Source organism: Lissotriton helveticus, chromosome 11 (genome assembly GCF_964261635.1).
Source record: "Lissotriton helveticus chromosome 11, aLisHel1.1, whole genome shotgun sequence".
Classification (NCBI taxonomy): domain Eukaryota; kingdom Metazoa; phylum Chordata; class Amphibia; order Caudata; family Salamandridae; genus Lissotriton; species Lissotriton helveticus.
The window spans coordinates 1,064,018,386-1,064,040,811 of NC_136072.1; the positions used below are offsets into that span (position 1 = coordinate 1,064,018,386).

The following is a 22,426-nucleotide window of genomic DNA, read 5'->3' on the forward strand; positions in this document are numbered from 1 at the left end:
CTGTATTCTTGGAATAGTTGCAGGATCAGGGGGAGTGTTTTGGTAGGGTTGGTGTCAGAAGAATATCATCAGCATAAAGTGAGATCCGTTAGTCTTGGCGGAGCCCGGCATCATCTCTGAAACCGCTCTAACCTGGACGCGTCCTAATTAAGCAGGTCAGTGGTTCCAATACTGGAGCGAACAATAAAGGAGACATGGGGCAACCCTGTATAGTTCTCTCCGCACTGGGAAGTCTGCCGACATCACCCCATTAACTCGCACTTTGGCTCTCGGATAGGTGTACAATAGTTCTATCCGGGACATATATACAGGACCAAAACTGAACTTTAACAGAGCTTGACGCATCTATGGCCAATGGGCAACGTTGAAGGCCGTTTCGGCATCCAATAAGAGGAATACTTGTGGGGTAGACCTGCTTTTCACAGTCAAGCCAGTTGGCCAGACGTTGGAGGTTAAAGTATGTAGCTCGTTTAGGCATAAAGCCGGATGGGTCGCAGTGAATAATGGATGAGATCACCGGCAATAGGCGTGCGGCTAGTTTAGAGGCTAGGATTCTTGTTCCTACATTATGTAGCGATATGGTTCAATATGACCCATATTGAACCATGACCTGTGGCGGGTTTCCCTGGCTCATGAATCACTACCACTGTAGCGTTGCGGAGGTCCGGGGGAGTGTCCGGTCCTCTTGTGCTGCTAGGTACATACTCAGGAGTTGGGGCCCAAATAAACTAGCATTGCGTTTGAAAAATTCTGCCAGGAGCCCATTCGGCCACGGGGTTTTCCCTGATTTCTGTTTACTGATGGCGTTCATTACCCCAATCATGGTGAGGTCTCCTCCAAGGGTCATATGTTCTTTATGGGAGAGAGTGGGAGAATCGATTGAGATTATGTATCTATTGATTTGGGAGTCGTCCGCTAGTGGCCTAGTTTTGTAGAGTTATGTGTAGTAGCGGGCAAAGGCACTCACATTAGCTGGTGCTGTTGTGTGGGTCTCCTCTTTTCCCTGTAACATGGCTACCCATCTTGTTTCCCCCTCCTAACCTAATCAAGCCAACAGCTTCCCTGCCCTGTCACACGTTTCATAGAGTTGGTGCTGTGAGGCCCAGAGTTGCACGTTTACCTCCTTTTCCACCAGTGCCTGATATTCCGTGAGTGGTATATAGGCCTCATCCTTAGACGGGTGTGAGGTACCAACAGTATTGTTGAAGATAATATTCCCAGGAAAGATATGATGATTCTCACAGAAGCGAACTGTCTTCTTTGGAGGTCTGATGCCATAGAAATCAGAAGTGATTGCCTTTCTTTGGACAAGAATGCCTTGTCCTGGATAGTATCCAAGACTGCCCCCAGAAATTGAATCCTTTGAGAAAGATGAAGAACTGATTTTTGGATGTTGTGGTAAAGTCACTGGGATTGAAATAGTTGAAGACATGTGGACGTTGCTTGAGAGGCCTGCCGAAAAGAAGCAGCCTTTATCAGCCAATCGTCCAGATAAGGGAAAAGTTGTATGCCTTGAAGTCTGAGGTGAGCGGCACTCGGGCCAGGCATTTTGTAAAGACTCTCTGGGCTGAGCGGAGACCGAAGGGGAGGACTTTGAATTGAAAGTGAGCACCTGCCACAGTTAAACAGAGGAATGTCCGATGTTTGGGGTGAATGGGGATGTGGAAGTATGCATCTTGGAGATCCAATGTTGTCATGAAGTCTGCCTGGTCCAGAAGCTGAAGGATTTCCTGAAGCGTGACCATGAGAAAGGATTTCTTTTGTAGATATTTGCTCAGCTTTCTTAAATCCAGATAGGTCTCCATTCCCCTGATTTTTTCTTTACCAGAATAAAGCGGGAATAAAACCTCTTCCCACTTGAGAGTGAAGCACTCTTTCTATTGCTCCTTTCGAGAGCATAGTTTTTGCTTCCTTCCTGAGAAGAGCAAGATGTGGTGGATGTTTCTTTAAAGGTTGGTGAGGGGGAGGAATGCGGACAAATTCCTGGGTGTTCCCAAATTTGAGAATATCCAAGACCCACTTGTCGGTGGTCAATCGTTTCCAACTGTTGAGATGTTGGGATACATTCGGAATCCTGGAAATAAGGTGTGGCAGAGTTGCTGCAGGTGCTAGGAAGTCGTCACTGCTTGCTAGCAGAATCTCTGACCTGTTGGGGCTCTCGTCTATTCTGTTGTCTATAAGCGGTAGCTGGAGGGTTTCTGTAGGACTGCTGCTGCTGTTGATAGTGATGTCTTCCCTGATAGCCTTGGGGCTGGTATCTTTGATAGCCACCACGAAAGGAATAAGATCCTCTGCCCCTGGATCCCCGAAAAGGAGCCTTCTTATATTGTAAGGTGCCAAGGGCTTTGGCAGTGTCAGTATCTTTTTTGATGTCTTGCAGAGCATCATCTATGTGCCTGCCAAAGAGCGCATCTCCATCAAATGGCATGTTCAAAATCTTTGTTCAGACCTCAGGGCAAAAAGTGTTACATTTCAACCATCCCTGACGTCGGAGGACTACCGCTCCAGCTAGTTGACGAAAACCTAAGGAGGCTAGGTCCATAGATATATCATATATTTCGGATGCAGCCCTTTTTTCAAGGAGAATTTTTCTTGCCTCCTGCTTCTTTTCATCTGGTAGGAAATCGAGATATGGAGCAATGTCCGACCATTGTTGGCGGTCATATCTCCCTAGAATTGCCAGGGAGTTCTGTGGCACGCACTGAAGCATCCGCCATGGTGGTGAGTGGCTTACCGATATTATCAAGGCGCCTACCATCCTTATCTGGCGGTGCTGTAACAGGAAGGCATGGATTCAGAGTTCTACGCTGAGTAGCCTGTGAAATAACAGAATCTGGTCTAGGATGACTGGACAGGCATGCAGGGGCATCATCTGGTGCGTTGTATTTTTTTTTTTTTTTATCGATTCTAGTAAGAATCGCAGGCACTAAAAACGGATTTTTTTATTATTTTAATTCCTTCTTCCCAGATATGATCTTTTATAGGGCTAGAACGGACGGACTTCCTACTTGGTCTTTAAAATCGTAAAGGAAGCAATTGGTTTGCTTCACAGATACAGGAAGGTGAAACTGAATTGCTGCCCTCTCCATAATAGCATGAAAACCTCCAATATCTTCAGGAGGGAAATCTACTGCCTGAAGAACTGGCGAAGATAGCCTAGGGATCAAGTAGTCATCCCATTCATCAACAGTTGTGGGCGAATTTGGTAGTTCCCCATCCTCGGCAACAGTATCGTCATCATCCTGGATTAGATGCTGTACAGGTAAAACATCCTGCGGTTCATCAATAGGAACAGACTGACCAGCGACCTGCAAGACAGGAGGCGTAGTACGTTGTGTTGAACAGGCACAGCTGGTGGAAAACATGCATAATAATCCTTTAACATAGCAGTCAGGTCATGCAACAAGGCTATAGGCATTTGCACCACAGGTTTCTGCTGCAATGGGGTCACTTGAGGACCTCGTAATGACTCACAAGGCTCACAGTACTCTTCCTCATCCTGATATTTAATTCAGAGTTCAGAAGGATTGCGTGCTGGGCTAAAAAGCCCATCATCCTCAGACTCTTCCAAGTAGTGACTAGGAGGCAAGGGTGAAATATGAGAAACGTCCTGGAAATGGTTTCTTGAAGATGAGAACGTCAAAAATAGTTTTGATGTTCAACTGGTGTAATTTGTAGAGCTCTAGGCCTCGTACGCTTCACCACGCAGGGTAGATGTCTTTAGAGTGCACATGGCATTCCATGTGCTTTAATTTTCTCCAATATCTGATCAACCTGGGGACCTTAGAGATGCTCCCCATCAAAGGGGAAGGCAGGGAAAAATGTGGGGGGGGGAAAGGCAGGGAAAAAAGGGGGGAGGCAGGGAAAAAAGGGGGGAGGCAGGGAAAAAAAGGGGGAGGCAGGGAAAAAAAGGGGGAGGCAGGGAAAAAAAGGGGGGAAGGCAGGGAAAAAAGGGGGGAAGGCAGGGAAAAAAGGGGGGAAGGCAGGGAAAAAAGGGGGGAAGGCAGGGAAAAAAGGGGGGAAGGCAGGGAAAAAAGGGGGGAAGGCAGGGAAAAAAGGGGGGAAGGCAGGGAAAAAAGGGGGGAAGGCAGGGAAAAAAGGGGGGAAGGCAGGGAAAAAAGGGGGGAAGGCAGGGAAAAAAGGGGGGAAGGCAGGGAAAAAAGGGGGGAAGGCAGGGAAAAAAGGGGGGGAAGGCAGGGAAAAAGGGGGGGAAGGCAGGGAAAAAGGGGGAGAGGCGGGGAAAAGGGGGAAGGCAGGGAAAAGGGGGAAGGCAAAGGAAAAAGGGGGAAGGCCGGGAAAAAGGGGGAAGGCCGGGAAAAAGGGGGAAGGCCGGGAAAAAGGGGGAAGGCCGGGAAAAAGGGGGAAGGCCGGGAAAAAGGGGGAAGGCCGGGAAAAAGGGGGAAGGCCGGGAAAAAGGGGGAAGGCCGGGAAAAAGGGGGGAGGCAAAAACAGGGGGGGGAGGCAAAAACAGGGGGGGGGAGGCAAAAACAGGGGGGGGGGAGGCAAAAACAGGGGGGGGAGGCAAAAACAGGGGGGGAGGCAAAAACAGGGGGGGAGGCAAAAACAGGGGGGGAGGCAAAAACAGGGGGGGGGGAGGCAAAAACAGGGGGGGGGAGGCAAAAACAGGGGGGGGAGGCAAAAACAGGGGGGGGAGGCAAAAACAGGGGGGGGAGGCAAAAACAGGGGGGGGAGGCAAAAACAGGGGGGGGGAGGCAAAAACAGGGGGGGGGAGGCAAAAACAGGGGGGGGGAGGCAAAAACAGGGGGGGGAGGCAAAAACAGGGGGGGGAGGCAAAAACAGGGGGGGGAGGCAAAAACAGGGGGGGAGGCAAAAACAGGGGGGGAGGCAAAAACAGGGGGGGAGGCAAAAACAGGGGGGGAGGCAAAAACAGGGGGGGAGGCAAAAACAGGGGGGGAGGCAAAAACAGGGGGGGAGGCAAAAACAGGGGGGGAGGCAAAAACAGGGGGGGAGGCAAAAACAGGGGGGGAGGCAAAAACAGGGGGGGAGGCAAAAACAGGGGGGGGAGGCAAAAACATGGGGGGAGGCAAAAACAGGGGGGGCAAAAACAGGGGGGGAGGCAAAAACAGGGGGGGAGGCAAAAACAGGGGGGGAGGCAAAAACAGGGGGGGAGGCAAAAACAGGGGGGGAGGCAAAAACAGGGGGGGAGTCAAAAACAGGGGGGGGGAGTCAAAAACAGGGGGGGGGAGTCAAAAACAGGGGGGGGGAGTCAAAAACAGGGGGGGGGGAGTCAAAAACAGGGGGGGGGGGAGTCAAAAACAGGGGGGGGGAGTCAAAAACAGGGGGGGGGAGTCAAAAACAGGGGGGGGAGTCAAAAACAGGGGGGGAGTCAAAAACAGGGGGGGGAGTCAAAAACAGGGGGGGGGAGTCAAAAACAGGGGGGGGAGTCAAAAACAGGGGGGGGAGTCAAAAACAGGGGGGGGAGTCAAAAACAGGGGGGGGAGTCAAAAACAGGGGGGGAGTCAAAAACAGGGGGGGGAGTCAAAAACAGGGGGGGGAGTCAAAAACAGGGGGGGGAGTCAAAAACAGGGGGGGGAGTCAAAAACAGGGGGGGAGTCAAAAACAGGGGGGGGAGTCAAAAACAGGGGGGGGAGTCAAAAACAGGGGGGGGGAGTCAAAAACAGGGGGGGGGAGTCAAAAACAGGGGGGAGTCAAAAACAGGGGGGAGTCAAAAACAGGGGGGGCAAAAACAGGGGGGGCAAAAACAGGGGGGGCAAAAACAGGGGGGGCAAAAACAGGGGGGGCAAAAACAGGGGGGGCAAAAACAGGGGGGGGCAAAAACAGGGGGGGGCAAAAACAGGGGGGAGGCAAAAACGGGGGAGGCAAAAACAGGGGTGAGGGAAAAAACAGGGGGAAGGGAAATAACAGGGGGAAGGGAAATAACAGGGGGAAGGGAAATAACAGGGGGAAGGGAAAAAACAGGGGGAAGGGAAAAAACAGGGGGAAGGGAAAAAACAGGGGGAAGGGAAAAAACAGGGGGAAGGGAAAAAACAGGGGGAAGGGAAAAAACAGGGGGAAGGGAAAAAACAGGGGGAAGGGAAAAAACAGGGGGAAGGGAAAAAACAGGGGGAAGGGAAAAACAAGCATTGGAAATGCAATAGGTCTCGCATTAGGAAAGTTTGACTTTTTTTATTTATGTGTTGGTTTTGAAAATAGCAAAATTAATAGCTTTGTCAGTTACAATGTCAATAGTTTTAACTTTCGCAAATGTGACACCTATAGCATTTGTAATGCAATGTGTGTTGGATTTACGTAACTTAGATGTATTGATATTACAAATAACAATGGCTTTTAATTTTGTGAATAATTATTACTGAAATAAAATGTATTGTAATTTATAATGGCAATAGCTTAAACGTTTGTAAATATCTTTTGTGAAGATTATGTTCAGTGTATTTTATTGTGACGAAAATCCAAGAACCTTGCATTTGCACCTCCACACACACAGAGCGACACACACACACACACACACACACACACACACATATAGATGTGGTGGTGGTGGATCTGGGGGATATGGTGGTGGTGGATGTGGTGGTGATGGTGGATGTGGTGGTGATGGGGGTGGATGCGGTGGTGTTGGTGGTGGATGTGGGGGTGGATGTGGTGGTGGTGGATGTGGTGGTGGTGGATGTGGTGGATGTGGTGATGGTGGATGTGGTGATGGTGGATGTGGTGGATGTGGTGGTGGAAATGATGGTGGTGGGTGTGGTGGGTGTGGTGGGTGTGGTGGATGTGGTGGTGGTGGATGCGGTGGTGGATGAGGTGGTGGATGTGGTGGATGGGGTGGTGGTGGATGGGGTGGTGGTGGATGGGGTGGTGGTGGATGTGGATGTGGTGGATGTGGTGGTGGAGATGGTGGTGGATGCGGTGGTGGATGCGGTGGATGTGGTGGTGGATGCGGTGCATGTGGTGGTGGACGTGGTGGTGGGTGTGGTGGTGGGTGTGGTGGTGGATGTGGTAGGTGTGGTGGATGTGGTGGTGGATGCAGTGGTGGTGCATGTGGTGGATGCGGTGGTGGTGCATGTGGTGGATGTGGTGGTGGATGTCATGGTGGATGTCGAGGTGATAGTGGATGTGGTGGTGGATGTGGTGGTGGATGTGGTGGTGGATGTGGTGGTGGATGTGGTGGATGTGGTGGTGGTGGTGGATGCGGTGGTGGTGAAAGTGGTGGTGGATGTGTTGGAGGATGTGGTGGAGGATGTGGTGGATGATGTGGTGGATGATGTGGTGGTGGTGGATGTGGTGGTGGTGGATGTGGTGGTGGTGGATGTGGTGGTGGTGGATGTGGTGGTGGTGGATGTGGTGGTGGTGGATGTGGTGGTGGTGGATGTGGTGGTGGTGGATGCGGTGATGGATGCGGTGGTGGATGCGGTGGTGCATGTGGTGGTGGTGCATGTGGTGGTGGTGCATGTGGTGGTGGTGGATGTGGTGGTGCATGTGGTGGTGCATGTGGTGGTGGTGGATGTGGTGGTGGATGCGGTGGTGCATGTGGTGGATGTGGTGGTGGTGGATGCGGTGGTGCATGTGGTGGATGTGGTGGATGTGGCGGTGGATGTCATGGTGGATGTGATGGTGGATGTGGAGGTGATGGTGGATGTGGAGGTGATGGTGGATGTGGAGGTGATGGTGGATGTGGAGGTGGAGGTGGATGCGGTGGTGATGGTGGATGCGGTGGTGATGGTGGATGCGGTGGATGCGGTGGTGGTGGTGGATGCGGTGGTGGTGGTGGATGCGGTGGTGGTGGTGGATGGGGTAGTGGTGGATGTGGTGGTGGATGTGGTGGTGGTGGTGGATGGGGATGTGGTGGTGGATGTGGTGGTGGATGTGGTGGTGGATGTGGTGGTGGATGTGGTGGTGGATGTGGTGGTGGATGTGGTGGTGGATGCGGTGGTGGTGGATGCGGTGGTGGTGGATGTGGTGGTGGATGCGGTGGATGTGGTGGTGGACGTGGTGGTGGGTGTGGTGGTGGATGTGGTAGGTGTGGTGGATGTGATGGTGGATGCAGTGGTGGTGCATGTGGTGGATGCGGTGGTGGTGCATGTGGTGGATGTGGCGGTGGATGTCATGGTGGATGTCGAGGTGATAGTGGATGTGGTGGTGGATGAGGTGGTGGATGTGGTGGTGGTGGATGTGGTGGTGGTGGATGTGGTGGTGGTGGATGGGGTGGTGGTGGATGCGGTGGTGGTGGATGCGGTGGTGCATGTGGTGGATGTGGTGGTGGTGGATGTGGTGGTGGATGTGGCGTTGGATGTCATGGTGCATGTGGAGGTGATGGTGGATGTGGAGGTGGATGTGGAGGTGATGGTGGATGTGGAGGTGGATGTGGAGGTGGATGTGGTGGTGATGGTGGATGTGGTGGTGGTGGATGCGGTGGATGCGGTGGATGTGGTGTGGTGGATGCGGTGGTGGATGCGGTGGTGGTGGTGGATGGGGTGGTGGTGGTGGATGGGGTGGTGGTGGTGGATGTAGTGGTGGTGGATGTAGTGGTGGTGGGTGTAGTGGATGTGGTGGTGGTGGGTGTGGTGGATGTGGTGGTGGATGTGGCGGTGGATGTGGCGGTGGATGTGGCGGCGGTGGATGTGGTGGTGGTGGATGTGGCGGTGGTGGATGTGATGGTGGTGGATGTGATGGTGGATGTGGTGGTGGATGCGGTGGTGGTGGATGCGGTGGTGGTGGATGCGGTGGTGGTGGATGCGGTGGTGGTGGATGCGGTGGTGGTGGTGGATGGGGTGGTGGTGGTGGATGGGGTGGTGGTGGGTGTGGTGGATGTGGTGGTGGATGTGGTGGTGGATGTGGTGGTGGATGTGGTGGTGGATGTGGTGGTGGATGCGGTGGTGGATGCGGTGGTGGATGCGGTGGTGGATGCGGTGGTGGATGCGGTGGTGGATGCGGGGGTGGATGCGGGGGTGGATGCGGGGGTGGATGCGGTGGTGGATGCGGTGGTGGATGCGGGGGTGGATGCGGTGGTGGATGCGGTGGTGGATGCGGGGGTGGATGCGGTGGTGGATGCGGTGGTGGTGGATGCGGTGGATGTGGTGGTGGATGTGGTGGATGTGGTGGTGGTGGTGGGTCTGGTGGATGTGGCGGTGGATGTGGTGGTGGATGCGATGGTGGATGTGGTGGATGTGGCGATGGAGGTGGTGGTGGATGCGGTGGTGGTGGATGTGGTGGTGGATGTGGTGGTGGATGCGGTGGTGGTGGATGCGGTGGTGGTGGATGCGGTGGTGGTGGATGCGGTGGTGGTGGATGTGGCGGTGGTGGATGTGGCGGTGGATGTCATGGTGGATGTGGAGGTGATGGTGGATGTGGAGGTGGATGTGGAGGTGGATGCGGTGGTGGTGGATGCAGTGGATGTGGTGATGGTGGATGCTGTGGTGGCGGTGGTGGTGGTGGATGGGGTGGTGGTGGGTGTGGTGGATGTGGTGGTGGATGTGGCGGTGGATGTGGCAGTGGAGCTGATGGTGGATGTGGTGGTGGAGGTGGTGGTGGAGGTGATGGTGGAGGTGATGGTGGATGTGGTGGTGGAGGTGATGGTGGATGTGGTGGTGGAGGTGATGAAGGATGTGGTGGTGGATGTGGTGGTGGTGGATGCGGTGGATGTGGTGGTGGTGGATGCGGTGGATGTGGTGATGGTGGATGTGGTGGATGTGGTGGTGAATGTGGTGGTGATGGTGGATGTGGTGGTGATGGTGGATGTGGTGGTGATGGTGGATGTGGTGGTGATGGTGGATGTGGTGGTGATGGTGGATGTGGTGGTGATGGTGGATGTGGTGGTGGTGGTGGATGCAACAAACACATGCACACTCAACACTGCACACTTTCAAGGCTGATGCAACGGTGTACACAATGTCACCTCTCCCACTGCACAACTGGACAGTCAGTGTACAGAACCGCCTTTAAATAAAACCCATTTGCACCTCGAAAACAAGTCCATCTCCTCCCGTTTCAGCTGGCTCTTGGAAGAGGCACAAAGGAGAGGGGATAAGGAAGGGGTAGGAGGCTTTAGCAAGCGCGGCCACACGAAAGCTAAAAGTGAAAGTTTATTTCACTGCACTTGTGACTCCTCTCCCCCATAGCCACCTAACCTTACATTTAAGACCATACAGTGGAGTAACTGTTATATTTTAATGGCATTTCCCCATGTGCGTACCGGTAACCACCGGCTCAAATTATGCCCCTCTCCAGGTGCCTGCGTTACGCCCCTGGGTTAACAGAACCCCAAAAGCCTGGAGCGTAGACACAAAAAACACTCAAATAAGTTGTAAAAGAAGAGACACACGGTAAACAGCGTAAATTCGTAAAGGCGAGGACGGGGCAGTAAAGGCAGCGTAGGCAGAAAAAAAGAGAGATGGGGGGGGGGGCAGAGTGTGAAGGGAGCATGGGGCCGAGAGAAGGAGTGGGTAAGGGAGGAGAAGGTGTTGGAAGGGAAGAAGTAACAGGGAGAGAAGAGCCGATGAAGAGGGGAGAGCATGTGTGTTAGGGGGAGTGTAAGAGGTAAAGCATGTGGGAGATACCTTGGAGGGTAGGACATTGTTAAAGGGTGAGGAAGGTGGGAGGAAGCAAGCGAGTACGATGGATGGAAGGCTTGGGCTGTGTGTGAGTGGGTTGTCGAATGACAAGTCAGGGAGATGAGGCAGAGGGAGGAGATGGGAAGGGAAAGCCGGAAAGATGGGACTAAACAGGTATAAATGTGAGAGGACGAAGAGGAGTCCGACAGGTGAAGGAGCAGGGAAAGCGAGTGAAAGTGTGGAGAGCCTGCGTGAGAGGGTGTAGTGTTAGAGAGTAGGGAAGAGTAGAAGTGCAGACGTGGAGAGTTGAGGCGTGGGGGGTAGCAGTTTGTGGTACAGAGCAATTTGCGCAGTTAGTTAAGAATTAACAAGCTCTTGGCCCAGCTGTGGGGGGCATGGCGGGAGCGCATTGCTCCAAATGGTGGGTTGTGACGTGGCTGTTGTTGTGCTGAAACAGTTTCACCGACCAGAGACTTGGAGACCAGAGTTCGAGCCTAGGCGTTGGCTCAACGTTAATCTCCTAAACTACTAATTTAAATACACAAATCACGGGAATCGACTAATTAAATAAAAAAAAAAAAAATAACAGCGATCTCGAAGTGTTGGGGTTAGGGGGAGACGAAGTAAACAAGCATTGGCCGTGAAAGAGACAGGCCTTGAAAGTGCGGCCTTGAGACTTGGTAAAAGCTTGCGAGAATGAGAACAAAACAAGGAGAGCGAGGGATAGAGAGGAGGCGGGGCGGGGAGCAGAGCCGGGGAAGTACATGCGAGTCATGGCCTGCGGCCGTGAATAAGTGACGGCTCAGGATCGGGGCCGGAGTGGTGCCGAAGGGTGTGAAGGAGGGGGGTGGGCGGGGAGCGTAGGGATGGCTCAGGCTTGGGCCGAAGTAATGACAAAGGGTGTGAAGGATGGGGGTGGGTGGGGAGCGTAGGGACGGCTCAGAGGCCTGAGGCAGAGCGCACCATATGGAGAGGGAGGGGGGTGGCAGTGGGATGGTGATTGATGGGTGGGGCAGTGCTGGGGAAGCCTTTGATATGGCCTGGCGGCCGTGGAGAAAGTGCCCTGAAGAAATGCGACACGGCAGACAGGGGAGGGGGCGGAGCGGGGGTGTGGGAGGAGTGCGGCTGAGGGAAAAGACATGCAAGGCAGGCGGCTGGGGGCATGTGCACGCGCTTTTAATGTCAATGCGCATTGAGCTTGAATTTCACGGGCACTGCAAGGAATCGCCACGATTCCTTGCAAGTTGGTTAAAGACTGTTTAAGCCCCAATAGTCTCGCAAGCTCGATGCGCATGCGCATCGACAGGCGAGACAAACAGGGTTAGGGGAAAAACAGAGGTAAAGGGAAAAGGGGGGAAAGGGAAAAGGGGGGAAAGGGAAAAGGGGGGGAAGGGGTAAAGGGGGGGAAGGGGTAAAGGGGGGGAAGGGGTAAAGGGGGGGAAGGGGTAAAGGGGGGGAAGGGGTAAAGGGGGGGAAGGGGTAAAGGGGGGGAAGGGGTAAAGGGGGGGAAGGGGTAAAGGGGGGAAGGGGTAAAGGGGGGAAGGGGTAAAGGGGGAGGAAAATCGGGACAGGGAAAAACGGAACAGGGAAAAACGGGACAGGGAAAAAGGGGGAGGGAAAAAAGGGGGAGGGAAAAAAGGGGGAGGGAAAAAAGGGGGAGGGAAAAAAGGGGGAGGGAAAAAAGGGGGAGGGAAAAAAGGGGGAGGGAAAAAAGGGGGAGGGAAAAAAGGGGGAGGGAAAAAAGGGGGAGGTAAGGGAAGAACGGGATAAGGGGAGAAGGGCAAAAAAGTGGCAAGCTTGCCTTCAGGGACCAGCTTGTGGCCTCTTCCAGTGCTCCTCCGGGATATGTTGAAGGAGCTTCACCATCTCGTCACAGTGGGCAGGGTCGTCCACAGAAAGCAGGCAGATAGAGTTTGCAATACGCTAATGATTGGCACACCGTGCCCCAAGGTGCTTGTCAGCCATGTCTGTACATTTACCTTCTTTGTCCTGCAGAGGATCTTCACAGGCGCCTTGAGCATCTGTGTGTTTAACAGTATGCACCACCAGGGAATAAGGAGGGAGTTGGCCCCTAATGTAGATAGATCTTAAAAGGAAGCCTTGCAATTTTTTTTCTAACCTACCCTTGGAAGAGGTCTTTAGCCTTCCTCGGTTCTCTGAAAATATCAGGAGTAAGTTTAAGCATCCCTTTCAACATGGTCAGGCACTGCGTGGAGCAGAGGAACGTTTTAAAAGGAAAATACTCTTTAACAGGCTTGTGGTGCATTTCCACACTAGGATATGCTGAAGTCCTTACACAAGACCTCGTTGTTGGAGGCGGGGTCGCCTGCAGCGTAGAGTCAGGCATGGTAAATATCGGGAGCTGTACCCCCCCTGGTGGGTCCACATGATCGGGTCTCCTTGTGGGCCCATGTTGTATGGTTAGGTGTAGGTAAAGTTAAGGAGCGTTAACGACCACGTCCCGAAGGAAGTGGAAGTCAGAAGCCTGTCTCTGTTGGTCCACAAAGGCTGAACGCCTCTGCCAAAATGGAAGCTAGGAACAAGGAAGAGGATGGAAGCTGGGGGGAGGGGGGGGTAGCAAGGCTGTACTCACTACCTGTTGAGCCGGCAGGAGGTCTTTGATCTTGAGGTAAGAGACCGAATTATCTTCAGGCAAGAAAGCCTCATCGGAGGCTGATGGTTCGGGATGCTGTCCCCCTCCCCGAGGTCCTGAGTGCCCAAGAGGTCTGGGGTATCTTCGCTGCTCCGGCGCAACATCGAGTTGACTGGTCCGGTAGTCCAAAAGAGTGTTTTTGAATGTAAAGACTGCCACGCATCGCAAGGGGCCTCGTGGGAGACACCTTGACCTAGGAGAAGACCGTGTAGAAGAAGAAGATTTGGAAGGGGAAGGTTCTGAAGATCCTGAAGATCCTGAGAAAACCACTGAACCCACTAACTGTGTGCCTACCATCTTACAACCTGTTAATAAAAGATCTCCACTGGCCCACTACATACAGCCTCCTCGTCTGTTTATCCGGCCCGCCCTCCCACACATAATTACACCAGTTATGCCAACGTCACTTAAATTTCGCCCAGCCCTACTCCTACTCTGGAGCGGCCGGTATGCTGGAGGAGCAGGGTGGTGTATAGGCGGGAGGGGGTGAGGGACACTATGGGTGCAGGGGGGGGGGATTATAAAAAAACCTTCAGCCGTCTGTCGCGCTCTTCAACTTTTCAGGAAGGCACAGGCATCCAGAATACCCTGCAGCCAATCCTAAAGCTGCTCTTGTGCAGAGAGCAGCTTCAGAATTGGCCCCAACGCCCTCAATTTGCACTCCAGGCAGACCAAGTCTGTGCCTCTCTGTCCAACGCAGCTGCATTGCTGGGTTGGAGAGAGCATTTACTGTGCATTATGGAAGTGCACTCCCATCAGTGCCTGTCACTACCAGGCCCCACCCCCAAGACTAGGCAGGAAAGAAAAAATAAAACTAGTGCAGTTTTATTTTTCCTTTCCTGCATTTTTATGTGAAGGGGGCGACACCGCTGCTCCTACTACTGACCTTGAAAGGTTATGGTTGAATTAAAGATTATGCCCAGGTCTTAACTTTAGTTATCAGTGAAGCTGATTAGTCAACCGAATCCTCTACCTGTAAACCTCTCTTATCTCCACCAACCACAATACATGCCTCAATCAAGGTGCCTCTTGATTTTCTAATGGCGTTCGGAATAGCCTGACACCTTAAGTGAGAATCAGAAATCACCAACAAATATGCTTAAGGATTAAGAAACCAATTAGAGAAGTATCAGTGTTTGATCTGATTCCAATAGAAATTTTATAGTACTGGCAGGAAAAGGAAACATGTAGTGACTATGAATGTATTTCCCTTCGGCAGTAGATATTTCCGTGCCTATCAGTACTACCAATGAAGGGTGATAGCTATAACAAATGAAAAAAGTTAATGATGTTCTGTTTCTTCAAAAACATTTAGACTAATGTATAGGCTTTATTTTGTATTACCATCGTTTTATTGAAACATCTCATTTATTGTCCAACTTGGAGTAATGATGAGAATTACAAATCAGGGAGGTTGGTTTCTTGATATTTAAAATTTGTATAGTGGCTTAAATATGAATGGTACAATGCAGTTATTGAAATAATTTTTACCCACGCACCATCTTCATCCTCCTCACTCGATTCGTCCCGAAATGGATTAAAATCATCTTCGTCCTCTCCTGAACTTAAAGATTTCACACTTTCATTGTCAGAATCTCTCTTGTTGGAGGCGTCCGAATCACTGTCCATTTCAGAAGAACTACTGCCAGCAAGACCGCCAACCTTGCGTGGTTTTTTAGCTTCCCTTTCTATATCTTCACCTGAGAAAGATAATGTGATTTATGTGGGAGTTCTTTAATCTTTAAACTGGACAAAAAGATAATCACTTTCATATTAGATTACACCTTTGTACACAAAACTAGTAAAGATCAAGTGTTTGATTAAAAATAAACGCCAATAAAAGCACAACCACTTTGGGAAAATATATATAGAATTCAATTAAGTTGAAGCAAAAATGAACACTTTATTTGAGTTCAATAACCAAAACTTACAATCAAGCAACATAGTAATTTCAGGTCTTTAGCAAACCCTAAAAACAGGCAAAGAGCTAAATTACATGTCTTTGGTAATTTTTTTTTTAAGTTCAAAGTATTTTATTGCACTTTTGCATACAGAGTTAGACAGTGGTAAACAAAATAAATACACAGTCGGAAAGGATGGACACATCATAGGGAAGGGGGGGGGTGTAGGCTGTGCATAAAATTATGTTCCAGTGAATATTCTGCAGAAATTGAGTGAACAGTATAATGCGTAGAGTACAAAACATAGACCTATGTCTTTGGTAATGTTTTTAATATGTTTAACCCCTTGCGTGCTGACGGCCCCCTGTCATCTGACGTCACGGTGGGCATGTGCAGAGGACGGCCAGGGGCCGTCCGAACCCCGCCCACTGATTAATTCGCCCGCACAGCGAGGGGATTCGCGCAGCGCGCAAAGGGGATAATCATACAGATTACTTACTTTAACCGCTTCACTTGTGCCAGACTAGACCTGGAGATTTTTTGAGCGCTCATCTCTACTAGCGTGACAATGTCCAGTACGGTGACTTCAAACACATCTCTGCCCCACCAAAAGGGACTTGCTGGCCACCAAAAAAAGGCATTACTTGTATCAATGAAGTCCATTCCATCATCTTTCTGTGCCCCCCTGTGAGAAAGTGCCATCTTTCTTGCATTGGTATGCCACCACTTTTTGCCGAACTGCTGATGTGCTTTGACTGAGTGTGCCCTGGGCTCATGCCAATCAGGTGCCCAGGGCCTGTGTTCCTTTCCTAAAACTGTGTTGAAACTAAAACCCAATTGGCATTTCTGGCCACCTATCAGCCCCTAGTAAATGGTACCCTAGATACCCAGGGCATGGTGACCAGAGAAGACCCCTAAGGGCTGCAGCACTTATTGTGCCACCCTTAGGGGCCCTCTACCCTGACACCCACACACTGCCTTTGCAGGGTGAGTGTCTAAGTACAGAACTAAACAAAGAAACGACATTGCACACATCCCTGTGTGCCATGCCCACAAGACCCACTGCCCTGGCATACCTCAGTCACCCCTCTAGTTGGGTGCCCTATGCCAGTGGTGTGGGCACAGGTGCCTGAGCCCTGTGCCCCTACAGTGCCCAGGGCCATTTCTGGGCACTGTAAGTGCAGTGATGCCATTAAGAGTATATGGTGCTGGGAGGTCGACATTACGAACTCCACAACACCATAATGGCTCCACTGAAGACTGACAAGTTTGATATCAAACTTCTCAGCCCATTAAAACCACACTGATGCCAGTGTGGGATTTAATGTAAAATGCACCAGGGGCATCTTAGAGATGCTCCCTGAAAACCTAACCTACAATACACGTCTGGTCTGAGAGGCTGCCACACAGCAGACATGTTGCTGGACCCCTGGGTGGAGAGCCCCCCCACGCTCCTGGGCTTGCAACAATCCACATCCTGGGTGAGGTGCTAGGTCTCCTCCCCCAGGATGGGCAGGGGGAAGCTTCAAAGGCCTGCTGCCCTTGTGAGCTTCTGCAGACCATTTGCTGTACCCAGCAACTGGCCCCCACCAGTTCTGACCCCCATCTTTGGCGGGAAGACTGGCGGGAAACCCTACGTCAGGAAGGGGGTGTGCCAGCTTGTGCCAACCCCACCCCTCAGGTGGAAGAGGCGAGGTGAAGCACAACCCCGGGCTTCAGCCATCTTGAAGATGGGGAGCCCTGTCCAATCACAGCTAGGCTCCTGCCCCCTCCCACAGGAGAGGAGCAGGCTAGGGTGTGTACCCACACCAGGACAGGGACCTATTGGTCCCTGCCCTTGCCCTACCTGTAACGCCCCTAAATTCAGTATTTAGGGGCACCCTGAACCTTCCTTCCTCAGATACCGATAAGAAAACAAGAAATAAGATCAAGAAGAAGACCTGCCGTGCAGCTGCTAACAGGACGACACCAACTGACTTGGCCCCAGCCCTACCGGCCTGTCGATCCTGGAACTTGCTCCTGCTAAATCCCGGTAACTTCTGCTGACAGCAACCTAGGAAAACCCGGAGGACCTGGCTGCCTTGACCCTCTAACAGACTGGGACTCCTATGAGCAGAGGCTCTGCTTCAACAGCAAAACCCCTGGTGCCAGCCAGGAACCTCTAATCCAGCCCACTCTGCACCCGCCAAGCCCGGCCCATGCCTCAGTGTTCCAAGACCACGAGGACGTCCCCTCGGCGACTGGGACCCGAAGTCCAGTGCCCAAAGACCCTCCTCGATGACCCAGATGAAACCTGCAGCCTCAGAACCAGGTACCCCTCCAACCGAGACCAGCTGAGGGTAAGATTTCCCAACGCCAAAAGACATCCCTGCACCCGGCGCCCCACAGTCCCCTGTGCCTTCATTTGGGGTACCTACCTCTTCTCCATGATCCCAACTTACCTCGCGAAGTGGTGGTCACACCTGAAGAATCTCAGTCCCCGAGCCTGCAGCCTTTATTCACCTTTTAACTTTCCCATTGGATAACATTGAGCACCCGACGGCTCAAAAACACCCTGCACCCAGCCGCCAGAGTACCGCTGGAAGTGCAACTACTACCCTACTCTACTTCCCCACTTGCCCCGAGTAAGTGACCAAGAGCTCAGCTCCCACAGCCGAGTGCTTGCTTGCAGCCACTAAGCTCAGACGCCCTACCCCCCCATTGGATTGCATTAGACTTACTCTCTCTGCACCCGGCTGCCCCTGTGCCGCTGAGGGTGTAACTACTGTACCTTCCCGACCCTGGGAGACCCCGGAGTCTATGCCCAGAACCTTAACTTCACCAGTCGAGTACTCACCTGCAAACCGATAAACTCACTTCCTTCCATAGGATAACATTGACTGGTTTGACTCGAAAAATCTTCTAAGTGTGAAGATTTGAAACTTTAAAATATTTGTCTAAAATCAGCAGACTACCGAATTTCGAATTACTCACCTGTGGTCTGGAGAGAAGACAGTACTGTACCTTTCAGCCCAGTACTGAACCGCAAAAGTAATTATAACTGTACTTAGCAGTAACCTGAATTTTCTCCATAGGAAACCATTGACTGCTTTTCTGTGAAATTTCTTCTGTCTATTTTTGCAAACTTCAAATATTCCTTAAAAATCGTACCAACTACTGAAACCTAATTACTTACCTGTCTTAAGAAGAGATCCCAGTCCTGGACCTAGGAGTCCAGTGCTGGATTACAAAAGTAACGAGAACGTACTTTAACTGTGACCTGAATTTCCTCCCATAGGATAACATTGCTGGATTTTCTCTGAAAAGTTTCGAAGTGTGAATTTTTAAAATATAGTTCTATTCTTTAAAAATCTCTGTAATAACCAAAACACTTTTACTAGACTGTTTTCAGCTTAGGTCCCAGGGCTGAATCTAAGACCCAGTCCTGGAGTTCCAAAAGTAATCTATAAAGTAATCCACTGCATTTATGTAGAAAAACCCATTGAGCAACCACTGTAGCTATTTTACCTACAAAGTCTATTGCCTTTCTGCAAAGTAATTAAGTCACTTATATTGAGAAAAGTATATTTTGATAACTGTTGGTTCTAAAATAAAACAACAATATATTTTGATATAAAAACAATTGGCCTAGTGTTCAGTTCTTGAGTGTGTGCAACCTTTTGCTGACTGAGTGTGTACAACAAATGCTTTACACTGTCATCTGATACTGCCTTACTGCTCGACCAAGCTACCACTATAGAGAGTAAGGTCATATCTGACTATAACCTCTGTTATACCTCTGGGGATTGAGGACTCTATACACACTGTATCTTACTTTGGTCCAGTATATATAGAGCCACTTTCTTACACCCACCCGCCCCCACACACACACACAACATGAACGTAAAGACAGCAGAATAACTGGTACAACAGTAATAATATGCAAGAAGGACAAGGGGACTTTACTAATCTGCAGGAGCAATATTATCAAAAGGAAAATGTTATGTGCACTGTATGCATCTGTTTGTGGCATGCAGTGCTGGAGATTCTCATGCTCAGCATACGTCTGCTACCAGATGTTGGGCTTGGAAGTGTGCAACTTGTTTTCTTTGAGAAAGTCGCTCAAGTCAAATGGTACAGTGACTCCTCCTATGGCTTGAAGTGCGCACAGCATTAGCTTCACTGTTAGAATATTTTTAGCATGCTGAGTGAGGATGAAAATGGAGCATAGAAAAACAGAAAATAACCATGCAAAGCAGAAGAAAAAAGTTGCTGCAACAACCTAAGGCTTCTGGGGAGGAGGGTGGGCTCACGTGAATCTACAGCACTACATACCACAAAAAGATGCTTTCAAGGTAATTAACATGATCTGTTTGTGGCATGTGTAGCTGTAGATAAACATGCTCTCTAAAACAGTTCTCCCTTAAGCAATGGCTAGCCGGAGAATGCTGGAGAGTATTGTAAAAGCTTGGACATCATGATCTTATTGGCGTGTAAAACACCCACACAGTAATGCTTAGTGAATATGTGTGGAGTGGGCCAATTAGCTGCTTTAAATTTGTCAGCTATGGGCATGTTACTAAGGAAAGCCATGGAGGCCCCCTGTTTGTGGGTAGAGTGGGGCCTATGAAGTGCAAGCGGATGACTTTCGGCTTTAGTGCATTAAGTCTGAATGCATTTGTTTAGCAACCTGCCTATGCCCACTTTGGATCGAGTATGGCCTTTGTGTGTTTTTCTGAATGAGATCAAGGGCTAATGCATCTTGAAAAAGGGTTTTGTTCTATCAATGTAGTGCAAGAGGGCTCTTTTGAAATCTAGCCGGTGAAGAGTCCTCTCCGCAACGGAGTCTGGGTGTGGGAAGAACACTGAGTTCAACGGTTTGGTTAATGTGAAAAAAGATGCAATATTGAGCAAAAATTTGGGATTAGTCCTAAGGATAACTATCCCTATGCACCTGAATGGTTCCACAAGGTTAAGAGCTTGACACTCACTCACCTATGAGATGTAAAGGTAACTAGAAAGGCCATCTTCCAAGAGTGTAAGAATAAAGGGGCTTAAAAGGAGTGCCCATAAGTCGAGCGAGAACAATACTGAGGTTCCAGAGAGGCGCTGGGTGTACAATTGGTGGACTACCCAGTTTAAATCCCTCCACAAAGGCTTTGATGACTGGGCGCTTGAAAAAGGAACTGCAGCCAAGTAGGGATGTATAGGGAGGTGGAGCAGGTACTTTCTTGGAATGCTGACTGCAATGAGAAAATGTGCTTAGGTAGGTAGTAGCGAACACATCTTTTCCATTTGGCCGCATAGCAGCTCTGTGTGGTGGCTCTATGGGCATCCTTAAGGACAAACATTCAGGAGGCAGAGAGAGAGACAAATTCTAAGACTTGATAAGCTAAATTGCAAGATTTTAATGCCTGGAGGTACAGGTGCCTTACAGTGCCCTGGTTCGGAGTAAGTCACTCGGGATAAGCAGAGAAGGGAGATGGGCTAGGGTTGCATGGCCCACGAGGGAGGTACCAGGTTGAGAGTGAGGGATGTTTGCTGAAGCTTCTGGAACACATATGGAAGGAGTGGGAGAGGTTGAAACTTGTAGGTAAATATCCCTGACCAGTTCATCTGTAGTGTAGTTCCTATATTCCCAATAGGCTCTGCGCATTGGAATAATATCTTCAGTAGTGTAGACGTAGGACTAAGGTTAACTAGGTCTCTACTGACGATATTAGACTTAAGTTTTGTGTGCCAGCTAGCTCAGAGTTCACTAGAAACTTTCTCGAATAAGCGAGGAGGAGTTTAACCTCCCTGGATAGACAAGAAGCGATTTAGTTTCTGACAACCATATAACATGACAACTTTGCTCTCCCTGATCAAGAGTATATCTCTAGAGTCGTGTGAAAACAAAAGACCGCTATTTTACTCAGTCAATACGTGCATACTTAGTTTCACCAGATTGCAGAGAAAAGGAGAGACGGGCGTTTTCAATAAAAGGTGTTATTTATTGATCAGTCTCTGTTCTCATACAAGAGAAATGAATCGCTACAATTGCAATACTTAGGGTTAAGTAGAATGCATATACTAAAAGCAGGATTATAAAATAATACTGTAAAAGCATTGATATGGTTTCTTAGCCATATGATACTTTAAAATGGATAAAAGATATACATACATATATACATTGACTAATCGTGCTCAACTGGTGCTTCTAACTACGCCTACCCCGGTGTACCTGACCTAAGCCTAATACTTGGGAGGGAGTAAGTAAGTAAGTAGCAGTTAGTTAAGTTTGTTTTGCCAAGAATCTGACTCAAGAATTCTCTACAAGGGTTTAGTCAGTTCAGTACCTGGGATTTAGAAGGCTGGAGGTCTGGTATCTCTTTCTCAGGACTCGGTATCCCAGTCACCCGCGAAGGTGGGCTGGAAATGCTGGAGGCTGGATTTCTCGGCAAGAGAAAAGACAGAGTCTTTCTCAGTGCGTCAAAAGGGAGGGGCAGCGTCCGTGGGCTCTCGCATCAGCTGGGCTCTCCGGCAAGTAGTCACTGCTCCAGGTTCATCACCACCGTGTCTCTGCTTAGGGCTGTGTTGGTATATTTATACCTGAGAGGTGCTGGGTTTGACGTAAGGATGGACATAAGACGTCAATAAAGATGTCACTAAGAACTGAGCGTTCTTGCAGTGCTTTACAGGAGTTCTAGGACTAAATCAAAACATGGCAGGCGGGGATTTCCCAGGTTGCTCGAGGCTTGGATTTGTTTAAGAACTCTGTGTGCCTTCTAGGGGGCTGGAGGAATAGTGCTTGCTTAATGTGACAGCATGCGCTATGACTAATTTATGAAACGGGTTTCTGTGCCGTTGTATGGATATTAGTGATTTATAACTGGGCAAGGGTCAGAAATAGGAGTATCGATACAGGTCCCTAGATAAACATCCTACACCCAATCCACAAATTCATGTCCATATTTACTAACCTAAGCAATAGTAAACATAACTAATAGTGCATGTGTATACCGAACCACCCCAAAATAATATTTTATTTTTTTTTGCATTTGAAAAATGGCATATTCGAAATACATGAAAATAAGTATAGGTACTGTATGCATTCAAGCAGTGTAATCATTCAAAAAGGATGCACATTTTATATCAGCATGAATGATATGCGAAAATAACACATGAAATGGCTCTTAATACAGAAGAAAAAGTGCGAGACCATTTCATCACATATAAATACAATTACTTGTAAATATGCTAGAGGCTGAGGTAAAGTATTGTCCCTAGAGTTCCTAAGAATAGAAGCTCTGTACTCTAAGAATAGTTCTACTTTAAGCAGAGGACGAGTGCCAAAAAAAAGGTAAATATTTTGGAATTCGAAA

At 49.9% G+C, this 22,426-nt stretch overlaps 1 protein-coding gene across 6 annotated transcripts in view; it reads right to left on the reverse strand.

The window, feature by feature from the left end:
• Positions 1 to 22,426, reverse strand: part of SBNO1 (strawberry notch homolog 1) — a 1,344,504-nt gene that overhangs the window by 540,785 nt on the left and 781,293 nt on the right. For all 6 annotated transcript variants that reach the window (XM_078667602.1, XM_078667600.1, XM_078667599.1 and 3 more), the window contains one exon: positions 14,682 to 14,882. In XM_078667602.1, coding sequence (XP_078523728.1) covers positions 14,682 to 14,882 — 201 coding nt within the window. The remainder of the gene's footprint in view (positions 1 to 14,681; positions 14,883 to 22,426) is intronic.